This window comes from Arabidopsis thaliana, chromosome 4 (assembly GCF_000001735.4).
Source record: "Arabidopsis thaliana chromosome 4, partial sequence".
Classification (NCBI taxonomy): Eukaryota; Viridiplantae; Streptophyta; class Magnoliopsida; order Brassicales; family Brassicaceae; genus Arabidopsis; species Arabidopsis thaliana.
The window spans coordinates 11,048,153-11,072,714 of record NC_003075.7 but is presented as its reverse complement, the minus strand read 5'-3'; the positions used below and the strand labels follow the sequence as shown (position 1 = coordinate 11,072,714).

The window sequence follows — 24,562 nt, the reverse complement described above, 5'->3', positions numbered from 1 at the left end:
TTCTCTCATTATGAGAGAGTTTGTATGAGCTGAGCTATTTGGTATTCTATGTGGGATGTATATACTATTAGATAAATTCTTTACTTGAAGATTTCCTCTTAATAACTCAAGTTCACAAAAAAAAAACAAAAATCACAAAGAGGAAAGTACATTTATTCGCTCAAGTTCACGTACTAAAATGCAACACAGTGTATATTATAAGACTGTTTATCTCTAGAACCCTTTCATTTAATATGGAGCTCTCATTGTACTGTTGTTGCTGTTAGTTTCTAAGAAAAGGATATAACTCATACCTAAAGTTACAGCTCGTACCGAAAACTCTCCCTCCTCGTTTACCGTCACAACACTGTGGAAACTTCCTCAAAATCCCTTCCAAACACTCAAAGCACTTTGTAAATATTAAGTCTTTCGTACACTGCACCATTGCATACACCTTCTTTGTCCCAATTCTCTTCTCCCCTGCTGCGTACAACACCAATTGTTTACCATCCAAGTTGTTTCTATCGGAGGCTTTATATGCCAGCTTCTCCAGGAGAGCCGACGTCTCCTTGTTGAACAACCCCCGATCACTCATGTTGTTTGGGTTGGACAAATAGAAATCGTTCTCATAATCTATCTTATTGAAGGAGGCAACTGAAGATATCTTTAAAAGACATTGGTCATACCATATTATTGCTCCCTTATTTCTTGGACATCTCCTACGAAGCTGTCACATACATATACGTACATATATATATCAAGAACAATATTGCATTGTTTAATCAGTATTTTTTAACTAGCCTTTAATGTCTATCAGTTTTGTCTCAATTCAATCATTTATATAAAGTATCAGGATCATTGCCCACATATTTAAGATTTGACAGAAAAAATTAACCGACGTGTGTGCTCATCGTAATTTTTACATGTAACTATATGACTGCTAATTTATAATATTGAAGTCACAATTACCCCAGAGACGGCGGTGCTAATGCAAGGGGGGCACTTGGACCAGTAGGAGTCGCCGCGACACTGGAACATGACAAAGACGTTATTGGGATCCTCACCTTCTTCGGTGTAGCGGAAACCGTCACGAAAATTTCCAATCGAGGTGATGGTACTGAGGACTAAGTTGAGATTTTTCTCGAACGCGCTCCCCTGCTTATATTTTCCTTGAGTGTTGCTGCATTTGTGGTGCAGATACGCATTGGTAAGGTTCAGAGATGAAACACTGTGTGTAAGGAGGAGTTGTATGGCTATCATGGCCAAGATATGGACAGATCCAAAAACTGAAGACATTGTTTGAGATATCTGATATTTTTGGTGTGTGTGTTTTTTCATTAGATGAATCGTTAAGGAGTTGGAATCTTTATATAGGGGAGACTCGAGGGATTGCTATTGCTCTAAAGTGAAGTTCATCTTTTTGATAAAAAAAATTGGTAATATTACAATTACTGGAAGTTGTCAGTTTGAGGTCACACACAACAAAATTCGATTGATCATCTCATTTTCTAAAAAAAAAAGTTTATAAGACAGGAGAGAGGAGTTGAGCGTTTAGACTAGTATTTTGCGGCGAAGGGACAGGAGGCGATGAAAAAGTCAAAGTTCGAAGGTTTGTCTGATTTAAATCACACAATAAGTTCTGTCTCGACCTGAAATGAAGGCAGTGTGTGAGTTTATAACTAGTTTATGTAATTATGCAACGACACCGTACAGTTTCATCTCATATCATGTTATATATTACTCTCTCTGTAAGTTTGATGTTTTAAGTTTCGCACATAAATTAAGAAAAAGTAACTTTTCTATTTAATTTTAATTACTATTTTAATAGTTTAATAATATTACTATTACCTCTCTCCTTTCACTATTGGCAACAAACAAGATTAATAATCATATTTAATTTTTACAAAACATCAATCTTATGGAACAAATAAAAAAATCCAAACCATCAAATAACTTGGAACAGAGGGAGTATTTTTATGTCTAGTAGTAACGTTATGTTTGTATGTTGCTGGAAAATTTAGAAAAAAATAAATGCTGAAAACACTGTATTTGATGATTGTTACATAGTTTCTGTTTTCATTTTTTGGTCACATAATATAAAATTCGTTGATTATTCAGTTTTTAGAATATTTTTTGTTTTGCCATATTGGGATCTCTTTAGGCATCTGAGCTCCGCTTCTTCCCTTTGGCTTAGCCTCCTGGAATATCAGTCTCTAGCATCCGCGATCTCGTCTCGAACTTCAGTTTGACCAACGATTCTTTCACCAGCTTGGCCTTCGCACTCACCTCGTCCATCCGCGAGATCTTCCCCTTCAGTCGGCGGTGGAACGGAATTACGATTATCAGGACTCAGCTCGGCAAATAAAGTACGAACATCGAAGTCGCCGTCCATAAGATCGGTGATACCAAAAGCTTTCACCTCGGCCTCCAATTCCTCTGCATCCGCTACCAATCTTAACATCTGTCATCCGACTTCATCTCCACTTCGCCACCTTCGACCAACGCCTCGAGAGTCTTGATATTCCCAGATACTTGGTTGAATTCAAGAAACTTTGGTTCTGCCGCCTTCGTATCGTCAATATGAGCTTTAATACGATCCAATCGCTTCTGAACGAGCTCCGCCATCTTATCAAGGGCCGATCTCCGGACAAATTCAGCATATTCAAGTCGACGTTCTCGAAGCCTCTTCATCTCCGAAAGAGCGCGACCAGCTAACTCGTCATATTTCCTCTTCATCTCCTTGGCGTCGTCTTGAGACCTTGCCAGGTCGGCCAGCGCCTGAGCTACTTTTTCCTTTTCAACGGCCAAAGCCTCATGGGCATCTTTCGCGTTAGTAGCCTCTACGGAAAGGCTCCGAACACAACGCTCGTACAAATAAGTCAAACGATCCCATTCGGCGATCGCCTGGACAAAGAGCGTGTCAAGCGAATGCAATTCAAAGAAAAAATTGGAATCAAACCCAGAAGGTGAGCATACCTCGATCGACTTCCTGGCCGCTCCGGCGAAAACTTCAGGAGCAACCCTCCTTTTGGTGATGACACATGGCCTTATCACCATCATTCATCTCCAGGCTCCCTCGTCTTCGTGAAACCAAGTATCATCATTGTAAGTACGACCAGTTATGTATCATACATATAGTTTAGTCCATGTTTGTCGATTCGGGAAATCAATTTTCTACTATTTTGTTTCGCACGTCTCTTTTTGTGGTTCGGCCAAAATTATGAGATTTACTAAAACCTTGAGGCATAAGAGTTTTTCTTACCCTTATTTCAGGATTTTTTTCTCTCATTATGAGAGAGTTTGTATGAGCTGAGCTATTTGGTATTCTATGTGGGATGTATATACTATTAGATAAATTCTTTACTTGAAGATTTCCTCTTAATAACTCAAGTTCACAAAAAAAAAACAAAAATCACAAAGAGGAAAGTACATTTATTCGCTCAAGTTCACGTACTAAAATGCAACACAGTGTATATTATAAGACTGTTTATCTCTAGAACCCTTTCATTTAATATGGAGCTCTCATTGTACTGTTGTTGCTGTTAGTTTCTAAGAAAAGGATATAACTCATACCTAAAGTTACAGCTCGTACCGAAAACTCTCCCTCCTCGTTTACCGTCACAACACTGTGGAAACTTCCTCAAAATCCCTTCCAAACACTCAAAGCACTTTGTAAATATTAAGTCTTTCGTACACTGCACCATTGCATACACCTTCTTTGTCCCAATTCTCTTCTCCCCTGCTGCGTACAACACCAATTGTTTACCATCCAAGTTGTTTCTATCGGAGGCTTTATATGCCAGCTTCTCCAGGAGAGCCGACGTCTCCTTGTTGAACAACCCCCGATCACTCATGTTGTTTGGGTTGGACAAATAGAAATCGTTCTCATAATCTATCTTATTGAAGGAGGCAACTGAAGATATCTTTAAAAGACATTGGTCATACCATATTATTGCTCCCTTATTTCTTGGACATCTCCTACGAAGCTGTCACATACATATACGTACATATATATATCAAGAACAATATTGCATTGTTTAATCAGTATTTTTTAACTAGCCTTTAATGTCTATCAGTTTTGTCTCAATTCAATCATTTATATAAAGTATCAGGATCATTGCCCACATATTTAAGATTTGACAGAAAAAATTAACCGACGTGTGTGCTCATCGTAATTTTTACATGTAACTATATGACTGCTAATTTATAATATTGAAGTCACAATTACCCCAGAGACGGCGGTGCTAATGCAAGGGGGGCACTTGGACCAGTAGGAGTCGCCGCGACACTGGAACATGACAAAGACGTTATTGGGATCCTCACCTTCTTCGGTGTAGCGGAAACCGTCACGAAAATTTCCAATCGAGGTGATGGTACTGAGGACTAAGTTGAGATTTTTCTCGAACGCGCTCCCCTGCTTATATTTTCCTTGAGTGTTGCTGCATTTGTGGTGCAGATACGCATTGGTAAGGTTCAGAGATGAAACACTGTGTGTAAGGAGGAGTTGTATGGCTATCATGGCCAAGATATGGACAGATCCAAAAACTGAAGACATTGTTTGAGATATCTGATATTTTTGGTGTGTGTGTTTTTTCATTAGATGAATCGTTAAGGAGTTGGAATCTTTATATAGGGGAGACTCGAGGGATTGCTATTGCTCTAAAGTGAAGTTCATCTTTTTGATAAAAAAAATTGGTAATATTACAATTACTGGAAGTTGTCAGTTTGAGGTCACACACAACAAAATTCGATTGATCATCTCATTTTCTAAAAAAAAAAGTTTATAAGACAGGAGAGAGGAGTTGAGCGTTTAGACTAGTATTTTGCGGCGAAGGGACAGGAGGCGATGAAAAAGTCAAAGTTCGAAGGTTTGTCTGATTTAAATCACACAATAAGTTCTGTCTCGACCTGAAATGAAGGCAGTGTGTGAGTTTATAACTAGTTTATGTAATTATGCAACGACACCGTACAGTTTCATCTCATATCATGTTATATATTACTCTCTCTGTAAGTTTGATGTTTTAAGTTTCGCACATAAATTAAGAAAAAGTAACTTTTCTATTTAATTTTAATTACTATTTTAATAGTTTAATAATATTACTATTACCTCTCTCCTTTCACTATTGGCAACAAACAAGATTAATAATCATATTTAATTTTTACAAAACATCAATCTTATGGAACAAATAAAAAAATCCAAACCATCAAATAACTTGGAACAGAGGGAGTATTTTTATGTCTAGTAGTAACGTTATGTTTGTATGTTGCTGGAAAATTTAGAAAAAAATAAATGCTGAAAACACTGTATTTGATGATTGTTACATAGTTTCTGTTTTCATTTTTTGGTCACATAATATAAAATTCGTTGATTATTCAGTTTTTAGAATATTTTTTGTTTTGCCATATTGGGATCTCTTTAGGCATCTGAGCTCCGCTTCTTCCCTTTGGCTTAGCCTCCTGGAATATCAGTCTCTAGCATCCGCGATCTCGTCTCGAACTTCAGTTTGACCAACGATTCTTTCACCAGCTTGGCCTTCGCACTCACCTCGTCCATCCGCGAGATCTTCCCCTTCAGTCGGCGGTGGAACGGAATTACGATTATCAGGACTCAGCTCGGCAAATAAAGTACGAACATCGAAGTCGCCGTCCATAAGATCGGTGATACCAAAAGCTTTCACCTCGGCCTCCAATTCCTCTGCATCCGCTACCAATCTTAACATCTGTCATCCGACTTCATCTCCACTTCGCCACCTTCGACCAACGCCTCGAGAGTCTTGATATTCCCAGATACTTGGTTGAATTCAAGAAACTTTGGTTCTGCCGCCTTCGTATCGTCAATATGAGCTTTAATACGATCCAATCGCTTCTGAACGAGCTCCGCCATCTTATCAAGGGCCGATCTCCGGACAAATTCAGCATATTCAAGTCGACGTTCTCGAAGCCTCTTCATCTCCGAAAGAGCGCGACCAGCTAACTCGTCATATTTCCTCTTCATCTCCTTGGCGTCGTCTTGAGACCTTGCCAGGTCGGCCAGCGCCTGAGCTACTTTTTCCTTTTCAACGGCCAAAGCCTCATGGGCATCTTTCGCGTTAGTAGCCTCTACGGAAAGGCTCCGAACACAACGCTCGTACAAATAAGTCAAACGATCCCATTCGGCGATCGCCTGGACAAAGAGCGTGTCAAGCGAATGCAATTCAAAGAAAAAATTGGAATCAAACCCAGAAGGTGAGCATACCTCGATCGACTTCCTGGCCGCTCCGGCGAAAACTTCAGGAGCAACCCTCCTTTTGGTGATGACACATGGCCTTATCACCATCATTCATCTCCAGGCTCCCTCGTCTTCGTGAAACCAAGTATCATCATTGTAAGTACGACCAGTTATGTATCATACATATAGTTTAGTCCATGTTTGTCGATTCGGGAAATCAATTTTCTACTATTTTGTTTCGCACGTCTCTTTTTGTGGTTCGGCCAAAATTATGAGATTTACTAAAACCTTGAGGCATAAGAGTTTTTCTTACCCTTATTTCAGGATTTTTTTCTCTCATTATGAGAGAGTTTGTATGAGCTGAGCTATTTGGTATTCTATGTGGGATGTATATACTATTAGATAAATTCTTTACTTGAAGATTTCCTCTTAATAACTCAAGTTCACAAAAAAAAAACAAAAATCACAAAGAGGAAAGTACATTTATTCGCTCAAGTTCACGTACTAAAATGCAACACAGTGTATATTATAAGACTGTTTATCTCTAGAACCCTTTCATTTAATATGGAGCTCTCATTGTACTGTTGTTGCTGTTAGTTTCTAAGAAAAGGATATAACTCATACCTAAAGTTACAGCTCGTACCGAAAACTCTCCCTCCTCGTTTACCGTCACAACACTGTGGAAACTTCCTCAAAATCCCTTCCAAACACTCAAAGCACTTTGTAAATATTAAGTCTTTCGTACACTGCACCATTGCATACACCTTCTTTGTCCCAATTCTCTTCTCCCCTGCTGCGTACAACACCAATTGTTTACCATCCAAGTTGTTTCTATCGGAGGCTTTATATGCCAGCTTCTCCAGGAGAGCCGACGTCTCCTTGTTGAACAACCCCCGATCACTCATGTTGTTTGGGTTGGACAAATAGAAATCGTTCTCATAATCTATCTTATTGAAGGAGGCAACTGAAGATATCTTTAAAAGACATTGGTCATACCATATTATTGCTCCCTTATTTCTTGGACATCTCCTACGAAGCTGTCACATACATATACGTACATATATATATCAAGAACAATATTGCATTGTTTAATCAGTATTTTTTAACTAGCCTTTAATGTCTATCAGTTTTGTCTCAATTCAATCATTTATATAAAGTATCAGGATCATTGCCCACATATTTAAGATTTGACAGAAAAAATTAACCGACGTGTGTGCTCATCGTAATTTTTACATGTAACTATATGACTGCTAATTTATAATATTGAAGTCACAATTACCCCAGAGACGGCGGTGCTAATGCAAGGGGGGCACTTGGACCAGTAGGAGTCGCCGCGACACTGGAACATGACAAAGACGTTATTGGGATCCTCACCTTCTTCGGTGTAGCGGAAACCGTCACGAAAATTTCCAATCGAGGTGATGGTACTGAGGACTAAGTTGAGATTTTTCTCGAACGCGCTCCCCTGCTTATATTTTCCTTGAGTGTTGCTGCATTTGTGGTGCAGATACGCATTGGTAAGGTTCAGAGATGAAACACTGTGTGTAAGGAGGAGTTGTATGGCTATCATGGCCAAGATATGGACAGATCCAAAAACTGAAGACATTGTTTGAGATATCTGATATTTTTGGTGTGTGTGTTTTTTCATTAGATGAATCGTTAAGGAGTTGGAATCTTTATATAGGGGAGACTCGAGGGATTGCTATTGCTCTAAAGTGAAGTTCATCTTTTTGATAAAAAAAATTGGTAATATTACAATTACTGGAAGTTGTCAGTTTGAGGTCACACACAACAAAATTCGATTGATCATCTCATTTTCTAAAAAAAAAAGTTTATAAGACAGGAGAGAGGAGTTGAGCGTTTAGACTAGTATTTTGCGGCGAAGGGACAGGAGGCGATGAAAAAGTCAAAGTTCGAAGGTTTGTCTGATTTAAATCACACAATAAGTTCTGTCTCGACCTGAAATGAAGGCAGTGTGTGAGTTTATAACTAGTTTATGTAATTATGCAACGACACCGTACAGTTTCATCTCATATCATGTTATATATTACTCTCTCTGTAAGTTTGATGTTTTAAGTTTCGCACATAAATTAAGAAAAAGTAACTTTTCTATTTAATTTTAATTACTATTTTAATAGTTTAATAATATTACTATTACCTCTCTCCTTTCACTATTGGCAACAAACAAGATTAATAATCATATTTAATTTTTACAAAACATCAATCTTATGGAACAAATAAAAAAATCCAAACCATCAAATAACTTGGAACAGAGGGAGTATTTTTATGTCTAGTAGTAACGTTATGTTTGTATGTTGCTGGAAAATTTAGAAAAAAATAAATGCTGAAAACACTGTATTTGATGATTGTTACATAGTTTCTGTTTTCATTTTTTGGTCACATAATATAAAATTCGTTGATTATTCAGTTTTTAGAATATTTTTTGTTTTGCCATATTGGGATCTCTTTAGGCATCTGAGCTCCGCTTCTTCCCTTTGGCTTAGCCTCCTGGAATATCAGTCTCTAGCATCCGCGATCTCGTCTCGAACTTCAGTTTGACCAACGATTCTTTCACCAGCTTGGCCTTCGCACTCACCTCGTCCATCCGCGAGATCTTCCCCTTCAGTCGGCGGTGGAACGGAATTACGATTATCAGGACTCAGCTCGGCAAATAAAGTACGAACATCGAAGTCGCCGTCCATAAGATCGGTGATACCAAAAGCTTTCACCTCGGCCTCCAATTCCTCTGCATCCGCTACCAATCTTAACATCTGTCATCCGACTTCATCTCCACTTCGCCACCTTCGACCAACGCCTCGAGAGTCTTGATATTCCCAGATACTTGGTTGAATTCAAGAAACTTTGGTTCTGCCGCCTTCGTATCGTCAATATGAGCTTTAATACGATCCAATCGCTTCTGAACGAGCTCCGCCATCTTATCAAGGGCCGATCTCCGGACAAATTCAGCATATTCAAGTCGACGTTCTCGAAGCCTCTTCATCTCCGAAAGAGCGCGACCAGCTAACTCGTCATATTTCCTCTTCATCTCCTTGGCGTCGTCTTGAGACCTTGCCAGGTCGGCCAGCGCCTGAGCTACTTTTTCCTTTTCAACGGCCAAAGCCTCATGGGCATCTTTCGCGTTAGTAGCCTCTACGGAAAGGCTCCGAACACAACGCTCGTACAAATAAGTCAAACGATCCCATTCGGCGATCGCCTGGACAAAGAGCGTGTCAAGCGAATGCAATTCAAAGAAAAAATTGGAATCAAACCCAGAAGGTGAGCATACCTCGATCGACTTCCTGGCCGCTCCGGCGAAAACTTCAGGAGCAACCCTCCTTTTGGTGATGACACATGGCCTTATCACCATCATTCATCTCCAGGCTCCCTCGTCTTCGTGAAACCAAGTATCATCATTGTAAGTACGACCAGTTATGTATCATACATATAGTTTAGTCCATGTTTGTCGATTCGGGAAATCAATTTTCTACTATTTTGTTTCGCACGTCTCTTTTTGTGGTTCGGCCAAAATTATGAGATTTACTAAAACCTTGAGGCATAAGAGTTTTTCTTACCCTTATTTCAGGATTTTTTTCTCTCATTATGAGAGAGTTTGTATGAGCTGAGCTATTTGGTATTCTATGTGGGATGTATATACTATTAGATAAATTCTTTACTTGAAGATTTCCTCTTAATAACTCAAGTTCACAAAAAAAAAACAAAAATCACAAAGAGGAAAGTACATTTATTCGCTCAAGTTCACGTACTAAAATGCAACACAGTGTATATTATAAGACTGTTTATCTCTAGAACCCTTTCATTTAATATGGAGCTCTCATTGTACTGTTGTTGCTGTTAGTTTCTAAGAAAAGGATATAACTCATACCTAAAGTTACAGCTCGTACCGAAAACTCTCCCTCCTCGTTTACCGTCACAACACTGTGGAAACTTCCTCAAAATCCCTTCCAAACACTCAAAGCACTTTGTAAATATTAAGTCTTTCGTACACTGCACCATTGCATACACCTTCTTTGTCCCAATTCTCTTCTCCCCTGCTGCGTACAACACCAATTGTTTACCATCCAAGTTGTTTCTATCGGAGGCTTTATATGCCAGCTTCTCCAGGAGAGCCGACGTCTCCTTGTTGAACAACCCCCGATCACTCATGTTGTTTGGGTTGGACAAATAGAAATCGTTCTCATAATCTATCTTATTGAAGGAGGCAACTGAAGATATCTTTAAAAGACATTGGTCATACCATATTATTGCTCCCTTATTTCTTGGACATCTCCTACGAAGCTGTCACATACATATACGTACATATATATATCAAGAACAATATTGCATTGTTTAATCAGTATTTTTTAACTAGCCTTTAATGTCTATCAGTTTTGTCTCAATTCAATCATTTATATAAAGTATCAGGATCATTGCCCACATATTTAAGATTTGACAGAAAAAATTAACCGACGTGTGTGCTCATCGTAATTTTTACATGTAACTATATGACTGCTAATTTATAATATTGAAGTCACAATTACCCCAGAGACGGCGGTGCTAATGCAAGGGGGGCACTTGGACCAGTAGGAGTCGCCGCGACACTGGAACATGACAAAGACGTTATTGGGATCCTCACCTTCTTCGGTGTAGCGGAAACCGTCACGAAAATTTCCAATCGAGGTGATGGTACTGAGGACTAAGTTGAGATTTTTCTCGAACGCGCTCCCCTGCTTATATTTTCCTTGAGTGTTGCTGCATTTGTGGTGCAGATACGCATTGGTAAGGTTCAGAGATGAAACACTGTGTGTAAGGAGGAGTTGTATGGCTATCATGGCCAAGATATGGACAGATCCAAAAACTGAAGACATTGTTTGAGATATCTGATATTTTTGGTGTGTGTGTTTTTTCATTAGATGAATCGTTAAGGAGTTGGAATCTTTATATAGGGGAGACTCGAGGGATTGCTATTGCTCTAAAGTGAAGTTCATCTTTTTGATAAAAAAAATTGGTAATATTACAATTACTGGAAGTTGTCAGTTTGAGGTCACACACAACAAAATTCGATTGATCATCTCATTTTCTAAAAAAAAAAGTTTATAAGACAGGAGAGAGGAGTTGAGCGTTTAGACTAGTATTTTGCGGCGAAGGGACAGGAGGCGATGAAAAAGTCAAAGTTCGAAGGTTTGTCTGATTTAAATCACACAATAAGTTCTGTCTCGACCTGAAATGAAGGCAGTGTGTGAGTTTATAACTAGTTTATGTAATTATGCAACGACACCGTACAGTTTCATCTCATATCATGTTATATATTACTCTCTCTGTAAGTTTGATGTTTTAAGTTTCGCACATAAATTAAGAAAAAGTAACTTTTCTATTTAATTTTAATTACTATTTTAATAGTTTAATAATATTACTATTACCTCTCTCCTTTCACTATTGGCAACAAACAAGATTAATAATCATATTTAATTTTTACAAAACATCAATCTTATGGAACAAATAAAAAAATCCAAACCATCAAATAACTTGGAACAGAGGGAGTATTTTTATGTCTAGTAGTAACGTTATGTTTGTATGTTGCTGGAAAATTTAGAAAAAAATAAATGCTGAAAACACTGTATTTGATGATTGTTACATAGTTTCTGTTTTCATTTTTTGGTCACATAATATAAAATTCGTTGATTATTCAGTTTTTAGAATATTTTTTGTTTTGCCATATTGGGATCTCTTTAGGCATCTGAGCTCCGCTTCTTCCCTTTGGCTTAGCCTCCTGGAATATCAGTCTCTAGCATCCGCGATCTCGTCTCGAACTTCAGTTTGACCAACGATTCTTTCACCAGCTTGGCCTTCGCACTCACCTCGTCCATCCGCGAGATCTTCCCCTTCAGTCGGCGGTGGAACGGAATTACGATTATCAGGACTCAGCTCGGCAAATAAAGTACGAACATCGAAGTCGCCGTCCATAAGATCGGTGATACCAAAAGCTTTCACCTCGGCCTCCAATTCCTCTGCATCCGCTACCAATCTTAACATCTGTCATCCGACTTCATCTCCACTTCGCCACCTTCGACCAACGCCTCGAGAGTCTTGATATTCCCAGATACTTGGTTGAATTCAAGAAACTTTGGTTCTGCCGCCTTCGTATCGTCAATATGAGCTTTAATACGATCCAATCGCTTCTGAACGAGCTCCGCCATCTTATCAAGGGCCGATCTCCGGACAAATTCAGCATATTCAAGTCGACGTTCTCGAAGCCTCTTCATCTCCGAAAGAGCGCGACCAGCTAACTCGTCATATTTCCTCTTCATCTCCTTGGCGTCGTCTTGAGACCTTGCCAGGTCGGCCAGCGCCTGAGCTACTTTTTCCTTTTCAACGGCCAAAGCCTCATGGGCATCTTTCGCGTTAGTAGCCTCTACGGAAAGGCTCCGAACACAACGCTCGTACAAATAAGTCAAACGATCCCATTCGGCGATCGCCTGGACAAAGAGCGTGTCAAGCGAATGCAATTCAAAGAAAAAATTGGAATCAAACCCAGAAGGTGAGCATACCTCGATCGACTTCCTGGCCGCTCCGGCGAAAACTTCAGGAGCAACCCTCCTTTTGGTGATGACACATGGCCTTATCACCATCATTCATCTCCAGGCTCCCTCGTCTTCGTGAAACCAAGTATCATCATTGTAAGTACGACCAGTTATGTATCATACATATAGTTTAGTCCATGTTTGTCGATTCGGGAAATCAATTTTCTACTATTTTGTTTCGCACGTCTCTTTTTGTGGTTCGGCCAAAATTATGAGATTTACTAAAACCTTGAGGCATAAGAGTTTTTCTTACCCTTATTTCAGGATTTTTTTCTCTCATTATGAGAGAGTTTGTATGAGCTGAGCTATTTGGTATTCTATGTGGGATGTATATACTATTAGATAAATTCTTTACTTGAAGATTTCCTCTTAATAACTCAAGTTCACAAAAAAAAAACAAAAATCACAAAGAGGAAAGTACATTTATTCGCTCAAGTTCACGTACTAAAATGCAACACAGTGTATATTATAAGACTGTTTATCTCTAGAACCCTTTCATTTAATATGGAGCTCTCATTGTACTGTTGTTGCTGTTAGTTTCTAAGAAAAGGATATAACTCATACCTAAAGTTACAGCTCGTACCGAAAACTCTCCCTCCTCGTTTACCGTCACAACACTGTGGAAACTTCCTCAAAATCCCTTCCAAACACTCAAAGCACTTTGTAAATATTAAGTCTTTCGTACACTGCACCATTGCATACACCTTCTTTGTCCCAATTCTCTTCTCCCCTGCTGCGTACAACACCAATTGTTTACCATCCAAGTTGTTTCTATCGGAGGCTTTATATGCCAGCTTCTCCAGGAGAGCCGACGTCTCCTTGTTGAACAACCCCCGATCACTCATGTTGTTTGGGTTGGACAAATAGAAATCGTTCTCATAATCTATCTTATTGAAGGAGGCAACTGAAGATATCTTTAAAAGACATTGGTCATACCATATTATTGCTCCCTTATTTCTTGGACATCTCCTACGAAGCTGTCACATACATATACGTACATATATATATCAAGAACAATATTGCATTGTTTAATCAGTATTTTTTAACTAGCCTTTAATGTCTATCAGTTTTGTCTCAATTCAATCATTTATATAAAGTATCAGGATCATTGCCCACATATTTAAGATTTGACAGAAAAAATTAACCGACGTGTGTGCTCATCGTAATTTTTACATGTAACTATATGACTGCTAATTTATAATATTGAAGTCACAATTACCCCAGAGACGGCGGTGCTAATGCAAGGGGGGCACTTGGACCAGTAGGAGTCGCCGCGACACTGGAACATGACAAAGACGTTATTGGGATCCTCACCTTCTTCGGTGTAGCGGAAACCGTCACGAAAATTTCCAATCGAGGTGATGGTACTGAGGACTAAGTTGAGATTTTTCTCGAACGCGCTCCCCTGCTTATATTTTCCTTGAGTGTTGCTGCATTTGTGGTGCAGATACGCATTGGTAAGGTTCAGAGATGAAACACTGTGTGTAAGGAGGAGTTGTATGGCTATCATGGCCAAGATATGGACAGATCCAAAAACTGAAGACATTGTTTGAGATATCTGATATTTTTGGTGTGTGTGTTTTTTCATTAGATGAATCGTTAAGGAGTTGGAATCTTTATATAGGGGAGACTCGAGGGATTGCTATTGCTCTAAAGTGAAGTTCATCTTTTTGATAAAAAAAATTGGTAATATTACAATTACTGGAAGTTGTCAGTTTGAGGTCACACACAACAAAATTCGATTGATCATCTCATTTTCTAAAAAAAAAAGTTTATAAGACAGGAGAGAGGAGTTGAGCGTTTAGACTAGTATTTTGCGGCGAAGGGACAGGAGGCGATGAAAAAGTCAAAGTTCGAAGGTTTGTCTGATTTAAATCACACAATAAGTTCTGTCTCGACCTGAAATGAAGGCAGTGTGTGAGTTTATAACTAGTTTATGTAATTATGCAACGACACCGTACAGTTTCATCTCATATCATGTTATATATTACTCTCTCTGTAAGTTTGATGTTTTAAGTTTCGCACATAAATTAAGAAAAAGTAACTTTTCTATTTAATTTTAATTACTATTTTAATAGTTTAATAATATTACTATTACCTCTCTCCTTTCACTATTGGCAACAAACAAGATTAATAATCATATTTAATTTTTACAAAACATCAATCTTATGGAACAAATAAAAAAATCCAAACCATCAAATAACTTGGAACAGAGGGAGTATTTTTATGTCTAGTAGTAACGTTATGTTTGTATGTTGCTGGAAAATTTAGAAAAAAATAAATGCTGAAAACACTGTATTTGATGATTGTTACATAGTTTCTGTTTTCATTTTTTGGTCACATAATATAAAATTCGTTGATTATTCAGTTTTTAGAATATTTTTTGTTTTGCCATATTGGGATCTCTTTAGGCATCTGAGCTCCGCTTCTTCCCTTTGGCTTAGCCTCCTGGAATATCAGTCTCTAGCATCCGCGATCTCGTCTCGAACTTCAGTTTGACCAACGATTCTTTCACCAGCTTGGCCTTCGCACTCACCTCGTCCATCCGCGAGATCTTCCCCTTCAGTCGGCGGTGGAACGGAATTACGATTATCAGGACTCAGCTCGGCAAATAAAGTACGAACATCGAAGTCGCCGTCCATAAGATCGGTGATACCAAAAGCTTTCACCTCGGCCTCCAATTCCTCTGCATCCGCTACCAATCTTAACATCTGTCATCCGACTTCATCTCCACTTCGCCACCTTCGACCAACGCCTCGAGAGTCTTGATATTCCCAGATACTTGGTTGAATTCAAGAAACTTTGGTTCTGCCGCCTTCGTATCGTCAATATGAGCTTTAATACGATCCAATCGCTTCTGAACGAGCTCCGCCATCTTATCAAGGGCCGATCTCCGGACAAATTCAGCATATTCAAGTCGACGTTCTCGAAGCCTCTTCATCTCCGAAAGAGCGCGACCAGCTAACTCGTCATATTTCCTCTTCATCTCCTTGGCGTCGTCTTGAGACCTTGCCAGGTCGGCCAGCGCCTGAGCTACTTTTTCCTTTTCAACGGCCAAAGCCTCATGGGCATCTTTCGCGTTAGTAGCCTCTACGGAAAGGCTCCGAACACAACGCTCGTACAAATAAGTCAAACGATCCCATTCGGCGATCGCCTGGACAAAGAGCGTGTCAAGCGAATGCAATTCAAAGAAAAAATTGGAATCAAACCCAGAAGGTGAGCATACCTCGATCGACTTCCTGGCCGCTCCGGCGAAAACTTCAGGAGCAACCCTCCTTTTGGTGATGACACATGGCCTTATCACCATCATTCATCTCCAGGCTCCCTCGTCTTCGTGAAACCAAGTATCATCATTGTAAGTACGACCAGTTATGTATCATACATATAGTTTAGTCCATGTTTGTCGATTCGGGAAATCAATTTTCTACTATTTTGTTTCGCACGTCTCTTTTTGTGGTTCGGCCAAAATTATGAGATTTACTAAAACCTTGAGGCATAAGAGTTTTTCTTACCCTTATTTCAGGATTTTTTTCTCTCATTATGAGAGAGTTTGTATGAGCTGAGCTATTTGGTATTCTATGTGGGATGTATATACTATTAGATAAATTCTTTACTTGAAGATTTCCTCTTAATAACTCAAGTTCACAAAAAAAAAACAAAAATCACAAAGAGGAAAGTACATTTATTCGCTCAAGTTCACGTACTAAAATGCAACACAGTGTATATTATAAGACTGTTTATCTCTAGAACCCTTTCATTTAATATGGAGCTCTCATTGTACTGTTGTTGCTGTTAGTTTCTAAGAAAAGGATATAACTCATACCTAAAGTTACAGCTCGTACCGAAAACTCTCCCTCCTCGTTTACCGTCACAACACTGTGGAAACTTCCTCAAAATCCCTTCCAAACACTCAAAGCACTTTGTAAATATTAAGTCTTTCGTACACTGCACCATTGCATACACCTTCTTTGTCCCAATTCTCTTCTCCCCTGCTGCGTACAACACCAATTGTTTACCATCCAAGTTGTTTCTATCGGAGGCTTTATATGCCAGCTTCTCCAGGAGAGCCGACGTCTCCTTGTTGAACAACCCCCGATCACTCATGTTGTTTGGGTTGGACAAATAGAAATCGTTCTCATAATCTATCTTATTGAAGGAGGCAACTGAAGATATCTTTAAAAGACATTGGTCATACCATATTATTGCTCCCTTATTTCTTGGACATCTCCTACGAAGCTGTCACATACATATACGTACATATATATATCAAGAACAATATTGCATTGTTTAATCAGTATTTTTTAACTAGCCTTTAATGTCTATCAGTTTTGTCTCAATTCAATCATTTATATAAAGTATCAGGATCATTGCCCACATATTTAAGATTTGACAGAAAAAATTAACCGACGTGTGTGCTCATCGTAATTTTTACATGTAACTATATGACTGCTAATTTATAATATTGAAGTCACAATTACCCCAGAGACGGCGGTGCTAATGCAAGGGGGGCACTTGGACCAGTAGGAGTCGCCGCGACACTGGAACATGACAAAGACGTTATTGGGATCCTCACCTTCTTCGGTGTAGCGGAAACCGTCACGAAAATTTCCAATCGAGGTGATGGTACTGAGGACTAAGTTGAGATTTTTCTCGAACGCGCTCCCCTGCTTATATTTTCCTTGAGTGTTGCTGCATTTGTGGTGCAGATACGCATTGGTAAGGTTCAGAGATGAAACACTGTGTGTAAGGAGGAGTTGTATGGCTATCATGGCCAAGATATGGACAGATCCAAAAACTGAAGACATTGTTTGAGATATCTGATATTTTTGGTGTGTGTGTTTTTTCATTAGATGAATCGTTAAGGAGTTGGAATCTTTATATAGGGGAGACTCGAGGGATTGCTATTGCTCTAAAGTGAAGTTCATCTTTTTGATAAAAAAAATTGGTAATATTACAATTACTGGAAGTTGTCAGTTTGAGGTCACACACAACAAAATTCGATTGATCATCTCATTTTCTAAAAAAAAAAGTTTATAAGACAGGAGAGAGGAGTTGAGCGTTTAGACTAGTATTTTGCGGCGAAGGGACAGGAGGCGATGAAAAAGTCAAAGTTCGAAGGTTTGTCTGATTTAAATCACACAATAAGTTCTGTCTCGACCTGAAATGAAGGCAGTGTGTGAGTTTATAACTAGTTTATGTAATTATGCAACGACACCGTACAGTTTCATCTCATATCATGTTATATATTACTCTCTCTGTAAGTTTGATGTTTTAAGTTTCGCACATAAATTAAGAAAAAGTAACTTTTCTATTTAATTTTAATTACTATTTTAATAGTTTAATAATATTACTATTACCTCTCTCCTTTCACTATTGGCAACAAACAAGATTAATAATCATATTTAATTTTTACAAAACATCAATCTTATGGAACAAATAAAAAAATCCAAACCATCAAATAACTTGGAACAGAGGGAGTATTTTTATGTCTAGTAGTAACGTTATGTTTGTATGTTGCTGGAAAATTTAGAAAAAAATAAATGCTGAAAACACTGTATTTGATGATTGTTACATAGTTTCTGTTTTCATTTTTTGGTCACATAATATAAAATTCGTTGATTATTCAGTTTTTAGAATATTTTTTGTTTTGCCATATTGGGATCTCTTTAGGCATCTGAGCTCCGCTTCTTCCCTTTGGCTTAGCCTCCTGGAATATCAGTCTCTAGCATCCGCGATCTCGTCTCGAACTTCAGTTTGACCAACGATTCTTTCACCAGCTTGGCCTTCGCACTCACCTCGTCCATCCGCGAGATCTTCCCCTTCAGTCGGCGGTGGAACGGAATTACGATTATCAGGACTCAGCTCGGCAAATAAAGTACGAACATCGAAGTCGCCGTCCATAAGATCGGTGATACCAAAAGCTTTCACCTCGGCCTCCAATTCCTCTGCATCCGCTACCAATCTTAACATCTGTCATCCGACTTCATCTCCACTTCGCCACCTTCGACCAACGCCTCGAGAGTCTTGATATTCCCAGATACTTGGTTGAATTCAAGAAACTTTGGTTCTGCCGCCTTCGTATCGTCAATATGAGCTTTAATACGATCCAATCGCTTCTGAACGAGCTCCGCCATCTTATCAAGGGCCGATCTCCGGACAAATTCAGCATATTCAAGTCGACGTTCTCGAAGCCTCTTCATCTCCGAAAGAGCGCGACCAGCTAACTCGTCATATTTCCTCTTCATCTCCTTGGCGTCGTCTTGAGACCTTGCCAGGTCGGCCAGCGCCTGAGCTACTTTTTCCTTTTCAACGGCCAAAGCCTCATGGGCATCTTTCGCGTTAGTAGCCTCTACGGAAAGGCTCCGAACACAACGCTCGTACAAATAAGTCAAACGATCCCATTCGGCGATCGCCTGGACAAAGAGCGTGTCAAGCGAATGCAATTCAAAGAAAAAATTGGAATCAAACCCAGAAGGTGAGCATACCTCGATCGACTTCCTGGCCGCTCCGGCGAAAACTTCAGGAGCAACCCTCCTTTTGGTGATGACACATGGCCTTATCACCATCATTCATCTCCAGGCTCCCTCGTCTTCGTGAAACCAAGTATCATCATTGTAAGTACGACCAGTTATGTATCATACATATAGTTTAGTCCATGTTTGTCGATTCGGGAAATCAATTTTCTACTATTTTGTTTCGCACGTCTCTTTTTGTGGTTCGGCCAAAATTATGAGATTTACTAAAACCTTGAGGCATAAGAGTTTTTCTTACCCTTATTTCAGGATTTTTTTCTCTCATTATGAGAGAGTTTGTATGAGCTGAGCTATTTGGTATTCTATGTGGGATGTATATACTATTAGATAAATTCTTTACTTGAAGATTTCCTCTTAATAACTCAAGTTCACAAAAAAAAAACAAAAATCACAAAGAGGAAAGTACATTTATTCGCTCAAGTTCACGTACTAAAATGCAACACAGTGTATATTATAAGACTGTTTATCTCTAGAACCCTTTCATTTAATATGGAGCTCTCATTGTACTGTTGTTGCTGTTAGTTTCTAAGAAAAGGATATAACTCATACCTAAAGTTACAGCTCGTACCGAAAACTCTCCCTCCTCGTTTACCGTCACAACACTGTGGAAACTTCCTCAAAATCCCTTCCAAACACTCAAAGCACTTTGTAAATATTAAGTCTTTCGTACACTGCACCATTGCATACACCTTCTTTGTCCCAATTCTCTTCTCCCCTGCTGCGTACAACACCAATTGTTTACCATCCAAGTTGTTTCTATCGGAGGCTTTATATGCCAGCTTCTCCAGGAGAGCCGACGTCTCCTTGTTGAACAACCCCCGATCACTCATGTTGTTTGGGTTGGACAAATAGAAATCGTTCTCATAATCTATCTTATTGAAGGAGGCAACTGAAGATATCTTTAAAAGACATTGGTCATACCATATTATTGCTCCCTTATTTCTTGGACATCTCCTACGAAGCTGTCACATACATATACGTACATATATATATCAAGAACAATATTGCATTGTTTAATCAGTATTTTTTAACTAGCCTTTAATGTCTATCAGTTTTGTCTCAATTCAATCATTTATATAAAGTATCAGGATCATTGCCCACATATTTAAGATTTGACAGAAAAAATTAACCGACGTGTGTGCTCATCGTAATTTTTACATGTAACTATATGACTGCTAATTTATAATATTGAAGTCACAATTACCCCAGAGACGGCGGTGCTAATGCAAGGGGGGCACTTGGACCAGTAGGAGTCGCCGCGACACTGGAACATGACAAAGACGTTATTGGGATCCTCACCTTCTTCGGTGTAGCGGAAACCGTCACGAAAATTTCCAATCGAGGTGATGGTACTGAGGACTAAGTTGAGATTTTTCTCGAACGCGCTCCCCTGCTTATATTTTCCTTGAGTGTTGCTGCATTTGTGGTGCAGATACGCATTGGTAAGGTTCAGAGATGAAACACTGTGTGTAAGGAGGAGTTGTATGGCTATCATGGCCAAGATATGGACAGATCCAAAAACTGAAGACATTGTTTGAGATATCTGATATTTTTGGTGTGTGTGTTTTTTCATTAGATGAATCGTTAAGGAGTTGGAATCTTTATATAGGGGAGACTCGAGGGATTGCTATTGCTCTAAAGTGAAGTTCATCTTTTTGATAAAAAAAATTGGTAATATTACAATTACTGGAAGTTGTCAGTTTGAGGTCACACACAACAAAATTCGATTGATCATCTCATTTTCTAAAAAAAAAAGTTTATAAGACAGGAGAGAGGAGTTGAGCGTTTAGACTAGTATTTTGCGGCGAAGGGACAGGAGGCGATGAAAAAGTCAAAGTTCGAAGGTTTGTCTGATTTAAATCACACAATAAGTTCTGTCTCGACCTGAAATGAAGGCAGTGTGTGAGTTTATAACTAGTTTATGTAATTATGCAACGACACCGTACAGTTTCATCTCATATCATGTTATATATTACTCTCTCTGTAAGTTTGATGTTTTAAGTTTCGCACATAAATTAAGAAAAAGTAACTTTTCTATTTAATTTTAATTACTATTTTAATAGTTTAATAATATTACTATTACCTCTCTCCTTTCACTATTGGCAACAAACAAGATTAATAATCATATTTAATTTTTACAAAACATCAATCTTATGGAACAAATAAAAAAATCCAAACCATCAAATAACTTGGAACAGAGGGAGTATTTTTATGTCTAGTAGTAACGTTATGTTTGTATGTTGCTGGAAAATTTAGAAAAAAATAAATGCTGAAAACACTGTATTTGATGATTGTTACATAGTTTCTGTTTTCATTTTTTGGTCACATAATATAAAATTCGTTGATTATTCAGTTTTTAGAATATTTTTTGTTTTGCCATATTGGGATCTCTTTAGGCATCTGAGCTCCGCTTCTTCCCTTTGGCTTAGCCTCCTGGAATATCAGTCTCTAGCATCCGCGATCTCGTCTCGAACTTCAGTTTGACCAACGATTCTTTCACCAGCTTGGCCTTCGCACTCACCTCGTCCATCCGCGAGATCTTCCCCTTCAGTCGGCGGTGGAACGGAATTACGATTATCAGGACTCAGCTCGGCAAATAAAGTACGAACATCGAAGTCGCCGTCCATAAGATCGGTGATACCAAAAGCTTTCACCTCGGCCTCCAATTCCTCTGCATCCGCTACCAATCTTAACATCTGTCATCCGACTTCATCTCCACTTCGCCACCTTCGACCAACGCCTCGAGAGTCTTGATATTCCCAGATACTTGGTTGAATTCAAGAAACTTTGGTTCTGCCGCCTTCGTATCGTCAATATGAGCTTTAATACGATCCAATCGCTTCTGAACGAGCTCCGCCATCTTATCAAGGGCCGATCTCCGGACAAATTCAGCATATTCAAGTCGACGTTCTCGAAGCCTCTTCATCTCCGAAAGAGCGCGACCAGCTAACTCGTCATATTTCCTCTTCATCTCCTTGGCGTCGTCTTGAGACCTTGCCAGGTCGGCCAGCGCCTGAGCTACTTTTTCCTTTTCAACGGCCAAAGCCTCATGGGCATCTTTCGCGTTAGTAGCCTCTACGGAAAGGCTCCGAACACAACGCTCGTACAAATAAGTCAAACGATCCCATTCGGCGATCGCCTGGACAAAGAGCGTGTCAAGCGAATGCAATTCAAAGAAAAAATTGGAATCAAACCCAGAAGGTGAGCATACCTCGATCGACTTCCTGGCCGCTCCGGCGAAAACTTCAGGAGCAACCCTCCTTTTGGTGATGACACATGGCCTTATCACCATCATTCATCTCCAGGCTCCCTCGTCTTCGTGAAACCAAGTATCATCATTGTAAGTACGACCAGTTATGTATCATACATATAGTTTAGTCCATGTTTGTCGATTCGGGAAATCAATTTTCTACTATTTTGTTTCGCACGTCTCTTTTTGTGGTTCGGCCAAAATTATGAGATTTACTAAAACCTTGAGGCATAAGAGTTTTTCTTACCCTTATTTCAGGATTTTTTTCTCTCATTATGAGAGAGTTTGTATGAGCTGAGCTATTTGGTATTCTATGTGGGATGTATATACTATTAGATAAATTCTTTACTTGAAGATTTCCTCTTAATAACTCAAGTTCACAAAAAAAAAACAAAAATCACAAAGAGGAAAGTACATTTATTCGCTCAAGTTCACGTACTAAAATGCAACACAGTGTATATTATAAGACTGTTTATCTCTAGAACCCTTTCATTTAATATGGAGCTCTCATTGTACTGTTGTTGCTGTTAGTTTCTAAGAAAAGGATATAACTCATACCTAAAGTTACAGCTCGTACCGAAAACTCTCCCTCCTCGTTTACCGTCACAACACTGTGGAAACTTCCTCAAAATCCCTTCCAAACACTCAAAGCACTTTGTAAATATTAAGTCTTTCGTACACTGCACCATTGCATACACCTTCTTTGTCCCAATTCTCTTCTCCCCTGCTGCGTACAACACCAATTGTTTACCATCCAAGTTGTTTCTATCGGAGGCTTTATATGCCAGCTTCTCCAGGAGAGCCGACGTCTCCTTGTTGAACAACCCCCGATCACTCATGTTGTTTGGGTTGGACAAATAGAAATCGTTCTCATAATCTATCTTATTGAAGGAGGCAACTGAAGATATCTTTAAAAGACATTGGTCATACCATATTATTGCTCCCTTATTTCTTGGACATCTCCTACGAAGCTGTCACATACATATACGTACATATATATATCAAGAACAATATTGCATTGTTTAATCAGTATTTTTTAACTAGCCTTTAATGTCTATCAGTTTTGTCTCAATTCAATCATTTATATAAAGTATCAGGATCATTGCCCACATATTTAAGATTTGACAGAAAAAATTAACCGACGTGTGTGCTCATCGTAATTTTTACATGTAACTATATGACTGCTAATTTATAATATTGAAGTCACAATTACCCCAGAGACGGCGGTGCTAATGCAAGGGGGGCACTTGGACCAGTAGGAGTCGCCGCGACACTGGAACATGACAAAGACGTTATTGGGATCCTCACCTTCTTCGGTGTAGCGGAAACCGTCACGAAAATTTCCAATCGAGGTGATGGTACTGAGGACTAAGTTGAGATTTTTCTCGAACGCGCTCCCCTGCTTATATTTTCCTTGAGTGTTGCTGCATTTGTGGTGCAGATACGCATTGGTAAGGTTCAGAGATGAAACACTGTGTGTAAGGAGGAGTTGTATGGCTATCATGGCCAAGATATGGACAGATCCAAAAACTGAAGACATTGTTTGAGATATCTGATATTTTTGGTGTGTGTGTTTTTTCATTAGATGAATCGTTAAGGAGTTGGAATCTTTATATAGGGGAGACTCGAGGGATTGCTATTGCTCTAAAGTGAAGTTCATCTTTTTGATAAAAAAAATTGGTAATATTACAATTACTGGAAGTTGTCAGTTTGAGGTCACACACAACAAAATTCGATTGATCATCTCATTTTCTAAAAAAAAAAGTTTATAAGACAGGAGAGAGGAGTTGAGCGTTTAGACTAGTATTTTGCGGCGAAGGGACAGGAGGCGATGAAAAAGTCAAAGTTCGAAGGTTTGTCTGATTTAAATCACACAATAAGTTCTGTCTCGACCTGAAATGAAGGCAGTGTGTGAGTTTATAACTAGTTTATGTAATTATGCAACGACACCGTACAGTTTCATCTCATATCATGTTATATATTACTCTCTCTGTAAGTTTGATGTTTTAAGTTT

The 24,562-nt window shown here is 39.0% G+C and overlaps 13 protein-coding genes across 13 annotated transcripts; all 13 read right to left on the bottom strand.

Annotated features, from left to right (window-relative positions):
* Positions 1-262: 262 nt before the first annotated feature.
* AT4G20600 (cysteine-rich repeat secretory-like protein (DUF26 and DUF1204)) lies at positions 263-1,275 on the bottom strand (the record flags this gene model as incomplete). Its single annotated transcript, NM_118179.3, has 2 exons — positions 263-706; positions 949-1,275. The coding sequence occupies 2 exons, from the start codon at positions 1,273-1,275 to the stop codon at positions 263-265; spliced, it is 771 nt and encodes a 256-aa protein (NP_567610.3).
* Positions 1,276-3,521: 2,246 nt separating this feature from the next.
* Positions 3,522-4,534, bottom strand: AT4G20590 (cysteine-rich repeat secretory-like protein (DUF26 and DUF1204); the record flags this gene model as incomplete). Its single annotated transcript, NM_118178.3, has 2 exons — positions 3,522-3,965; positions 4,208-4,534. The coding sequence occupies 2 exons, from the start codon at positions 4,532-4,534 to the stop codon at positions 3,522-3,524; spliced, it is 771 nt and encodes a 256-aa protein (NP_567609.3).
* Positions 4,535-6,780: 2,246 nt separating this feature from the next.
* Positions 6,781-7,793, bottom strand: AT4G20580 (cysteine-rich repeat secretory-like protein (DUF26 and DUF1204); the record flags this gene model as incomplete). The annotated part of the gene is made up of 2 exons (NM_118177.3): positions 6,781-7,224; positions 7,467-7,793. The coding sequence occupies 2 exons, from the start codon at positions 7,791-7,793 to the stop codon at positions 6,781-6,783; spliced, it is 771 nt and encodes a 256-aa protein (NP_567608.3).
* A 1,158-nt stretch (positions 7,794-8,951) lies between these two features.
* On the bottom strand, positions 8,952-9,812 carry AT4G20575 (receptor-like kinase; the record flags this gene model as incomplete). The annotated part of the gene is made up of 2 exons (NM_001341448.1): positions 9,474-9,812; positions 8,952-9,401 (listed from the first exon to the last, which is right to left on the bottom strand). Exons 1-2 carry the CDS (start codon positions 9,555-9,557, stop codon positions 8,952-8,954), a joined length of 534 nt encoding a protein of 177 aa, NP_001328237.1. The 5' UTR covers positions 9,558-9,812.
* A 97-nt stretch (positions 9,813-9,909) lies between these two features.
* Positions 9,910-11,245, bottom strand: AT4G20570 (cysteine-rich repeat secretory-like protein). Its single transcript, NM_118176.3, has 2 exons — positions 10,726-11,245; positions 9,910-10,483 (listed from the first exon to the last, which is right to left on the bottom strand). Exons 1-2 carry the CDS (start codon positions 11,092-11,094, stop codon positions 10,040-10,042), a joined length of 813 nt encoding a protein of 270 aa, NP_567607.3. The 5' UTR covers positions 11,095-11,245; the 3' UTR covers positions 9,910-10,039.
* Positions 11,246-12,210: 965 nt separating this feature from the next.
* Positions 12,211-13,071, bottom strand: AT4G20565 (receptor-like kinase; the record flags this gene model as incomplete). Its single annotated transcript, NM_001341447.1, has 2 exons — positions 12,733-13,071; positions 12,211-12,660 (listed from the first exon to the last, which is right to left on the bottom strand). Exons 1-2 carry the CDS (start codon positions 12,814-12,816, stop codon positions 12,211-12,213), a joined length of 534 nt encoding a protein of 177 aa, NP_001329287.1. The 5' UTR covers positions 12,817-13,071.
* Positions 13,072-13,168: 97 nt separating this feature from the next.
* Positions 13,169-14,504, bottom strand: AT4G20560 (cysteine-rich repeat secretory-like protein). The gene is made up of 2 exons (NM_118175.3): positions 13,985-14,504; positions 13,169-13,742 (listed from the first exon to the last, which is right to left on the bottom strand). Exons 1-2 carry the CDS (start codon positions 14,351-14,353, stop codon positions 13,299-13,301), a joined length of 813 nt encoding a protein of 270 aa, NP_567606.3. The 5' UTR covers positions 14,354-14,504; the 3' UTR covers positions 13,169-13,298.
* A 965-nt stretch (positions 14,505-15,469) lies between these two features.
* On the bottom strand, positions 15,470-16,330 carry AT4G20555 (receptor-like kinase; the record flags this gene model as incomplete). Its single annotated transcript, NM_001341446.1, has 2 exons — positions 15,992-16,330; positions 15,470-15,919 (listed from the first exon to the last, which is right to left on the bottom strand). Exons 1-2 carry the CDS (start codon positions 16,073-16,075, stop codon positions 15,470-15,472), a joined length of 534 nt encoding a protein of 177 aa, NP_001328182.1. The 5' UTR covers positions 16,076-16,330.
* Positions 16,331-16,427: 97 nt separating this feature from the next.
* Positions 16,428-17,763, bottom strand: AT4G20550 (cysteine-rich repeat secretory-like protein). Its single transcript, NM_118174.3, has 2 exons — positions 17,244-17,763; positions 16,428-17,001 (listed from the first exon to the last, which is right to left on the bottom strand). The coding sequence occupies exons 1-2, from the start codon at positions 17,610-17,612 to the stop codon at positions 16,558-16,560; spliced, it is 813 nt and encodes a 270-aa protein (NP_567605.3). The 5' UTR covers positions 17,613-17,763; the 3' UTR covers positions 16,428-16,557.
* A 965-nt stretch (positions 17,764-18,728) lies between these two features.
* On the bottom strand, positions 18,729-19,589 carry AT4G20545 (receptor-like kinase; the record flags this gene model as incomplete). The annotated part of the gene is made up of 2 exons (NM_001341445.1): positions 19,251-19,589; positions 18,729-19,178 (listed from the first exon to the last, which is right to left on the bottom strand). Exons 1-2 carry the CDS (start codon positions 19,332-19,334, stop codon positions 18,729-18,731), a joined length of 534 nt encoding a protein of 177 aa, NP_001329223.1. The 5' UTR covers positions 19,335-19,589.
* Positions 19,590-19,686: 97 nt separating this feature from the next.
* Positions 19,687-21,022, bottom strand: AT4G20540 (cysteine-rich repeat secretory-like protein). Its single transcript, NM_001341444.1, has 2 exons — positions 20,503-21,022; positions 19,687-20,260 (listed from the first exon to the last, which is right to left on the bottom strand). The coding sequence occupies exons 1-2, from the start codon at positions 20,869-20,871 to the stop codon at positions 19,817-19,819; spliced, it is 813 nt and encodes a 270-aa protein (NP_001320012.1). The 5' UTR covers positions 20,872-21,022; the 3' UTR covers positions 19,687-19,816.
* Positions 21,023-21,987: 965 nt separating this feature from the next.
* AT4G20535 (receptor-like kinase) lies at positions 21,988-22,848 on the bottom strand (the record flags this gene model as incomplete). Its single annotated transcript, NM_001341443.1, has 2 exons — positions 22,510-22,848; positions 21,988-22,437 (listed from the first exon to the last, which is right to left on the bottom strand). The coding sequence occupies exons 1-2, from the start codon at positions 22,591-22,593 to the stop codon at positions 21,988-21,990; spliced, it is 534 nt and encodes a 177-aa protein (NP_001328094.1). The 5' UTR covers positions 22,594-22,848.
* Positions 22,849-22,945: 97 nt separating this feature from the next.
* Positions 22,946-24,281, bottom strand: AT4G20530 (cysteine-rich repeat secretory-like protein). Its single transcript, NM_001341442.1, has 2 exons — positions 23,762-24,281; positions 22,946-23,519 (listed from the first exon to the last, which is right to left on the bottom strand). The coding sequence occupies exons 1-2, from the start codon at positions 24,128-24,130 to the stop codon at positions 23,076-23,078; spliced, it is 813 nt and encodes a 270-aa protein (NP_001320011.1). The 5' UTR covers positions 24,131-24,281; the 3' UTR covers positions 22,946-23,075.
* Positions 24,282-24,562: the final 281 nt, after the last annotated feature.

Coding starts and splice junctions, on each gene's coding strand:
- AT4G20540 (NM_001341444.1), bottom strand. CDS start 20,871: ATGAAAAAACACACACACCAAAAATATCAGATATCTCAAACAATGTCT. Junction 20,261..20,502: donor TTAGCACCGCCGTCTCTGGG/GTAATTGTGACT, acceptor TGTATGTGACAG/CTTCGTAGGAGATGTCCAAG.
- AT4G20570 (NM_118176.3), bottom strand. CDS start 11,094: ATGAAAAAACACACACACCAAAAATATCAGATATCTCAAACAATGTCT. Junction 10,484..10,725: donor TTAGCACCGCCGTCTCTGGG/GTAATTGTGACT, acceptor TGTATGTGACAG/CTTCGTAGGAGATGTCCAAG.
- AT4G20550 (NM_118174.3), bottom strand. CDS start 17,612: ATGAAAAAACACACACACCAAAAATATCAGATATCTCAAACAATGTCT. Junction 17,002..17,243: donor TTAGCACCGCCGTCTCTGGG/GTAATTGTGACT, acceptor TGTATGTGACAG/CTTCGTAGGAGATGTCCAAG.
- AT4G20530 (NM_001341442.1), bottom strand. CDS start 24,130: ATGAAAAAACACACACACCAAAAATATCAGATATCTCAAACAATGTCT. Junction 23,520..23,761: donor TTAGCACCGCCGTCTCTGGG/GTAATTGTGACT, acceptor TGTATGTGACAG/CTTCGTAGGAGATGTCCAAG.
- AT4G20560 (NM_118175.3), bottom strand. CDS start 14,353: ATGAAAAAACACACACACCAAAAATATCAGATATCTCAAACAATGTCT. Junction 13,743..13,984: donor TTAGCACCGCCGTCTCTGGG/GTAATTGTGACT, acceptor TGTATGTGACAG/CTTCGTAGGAGATGTCCAAG.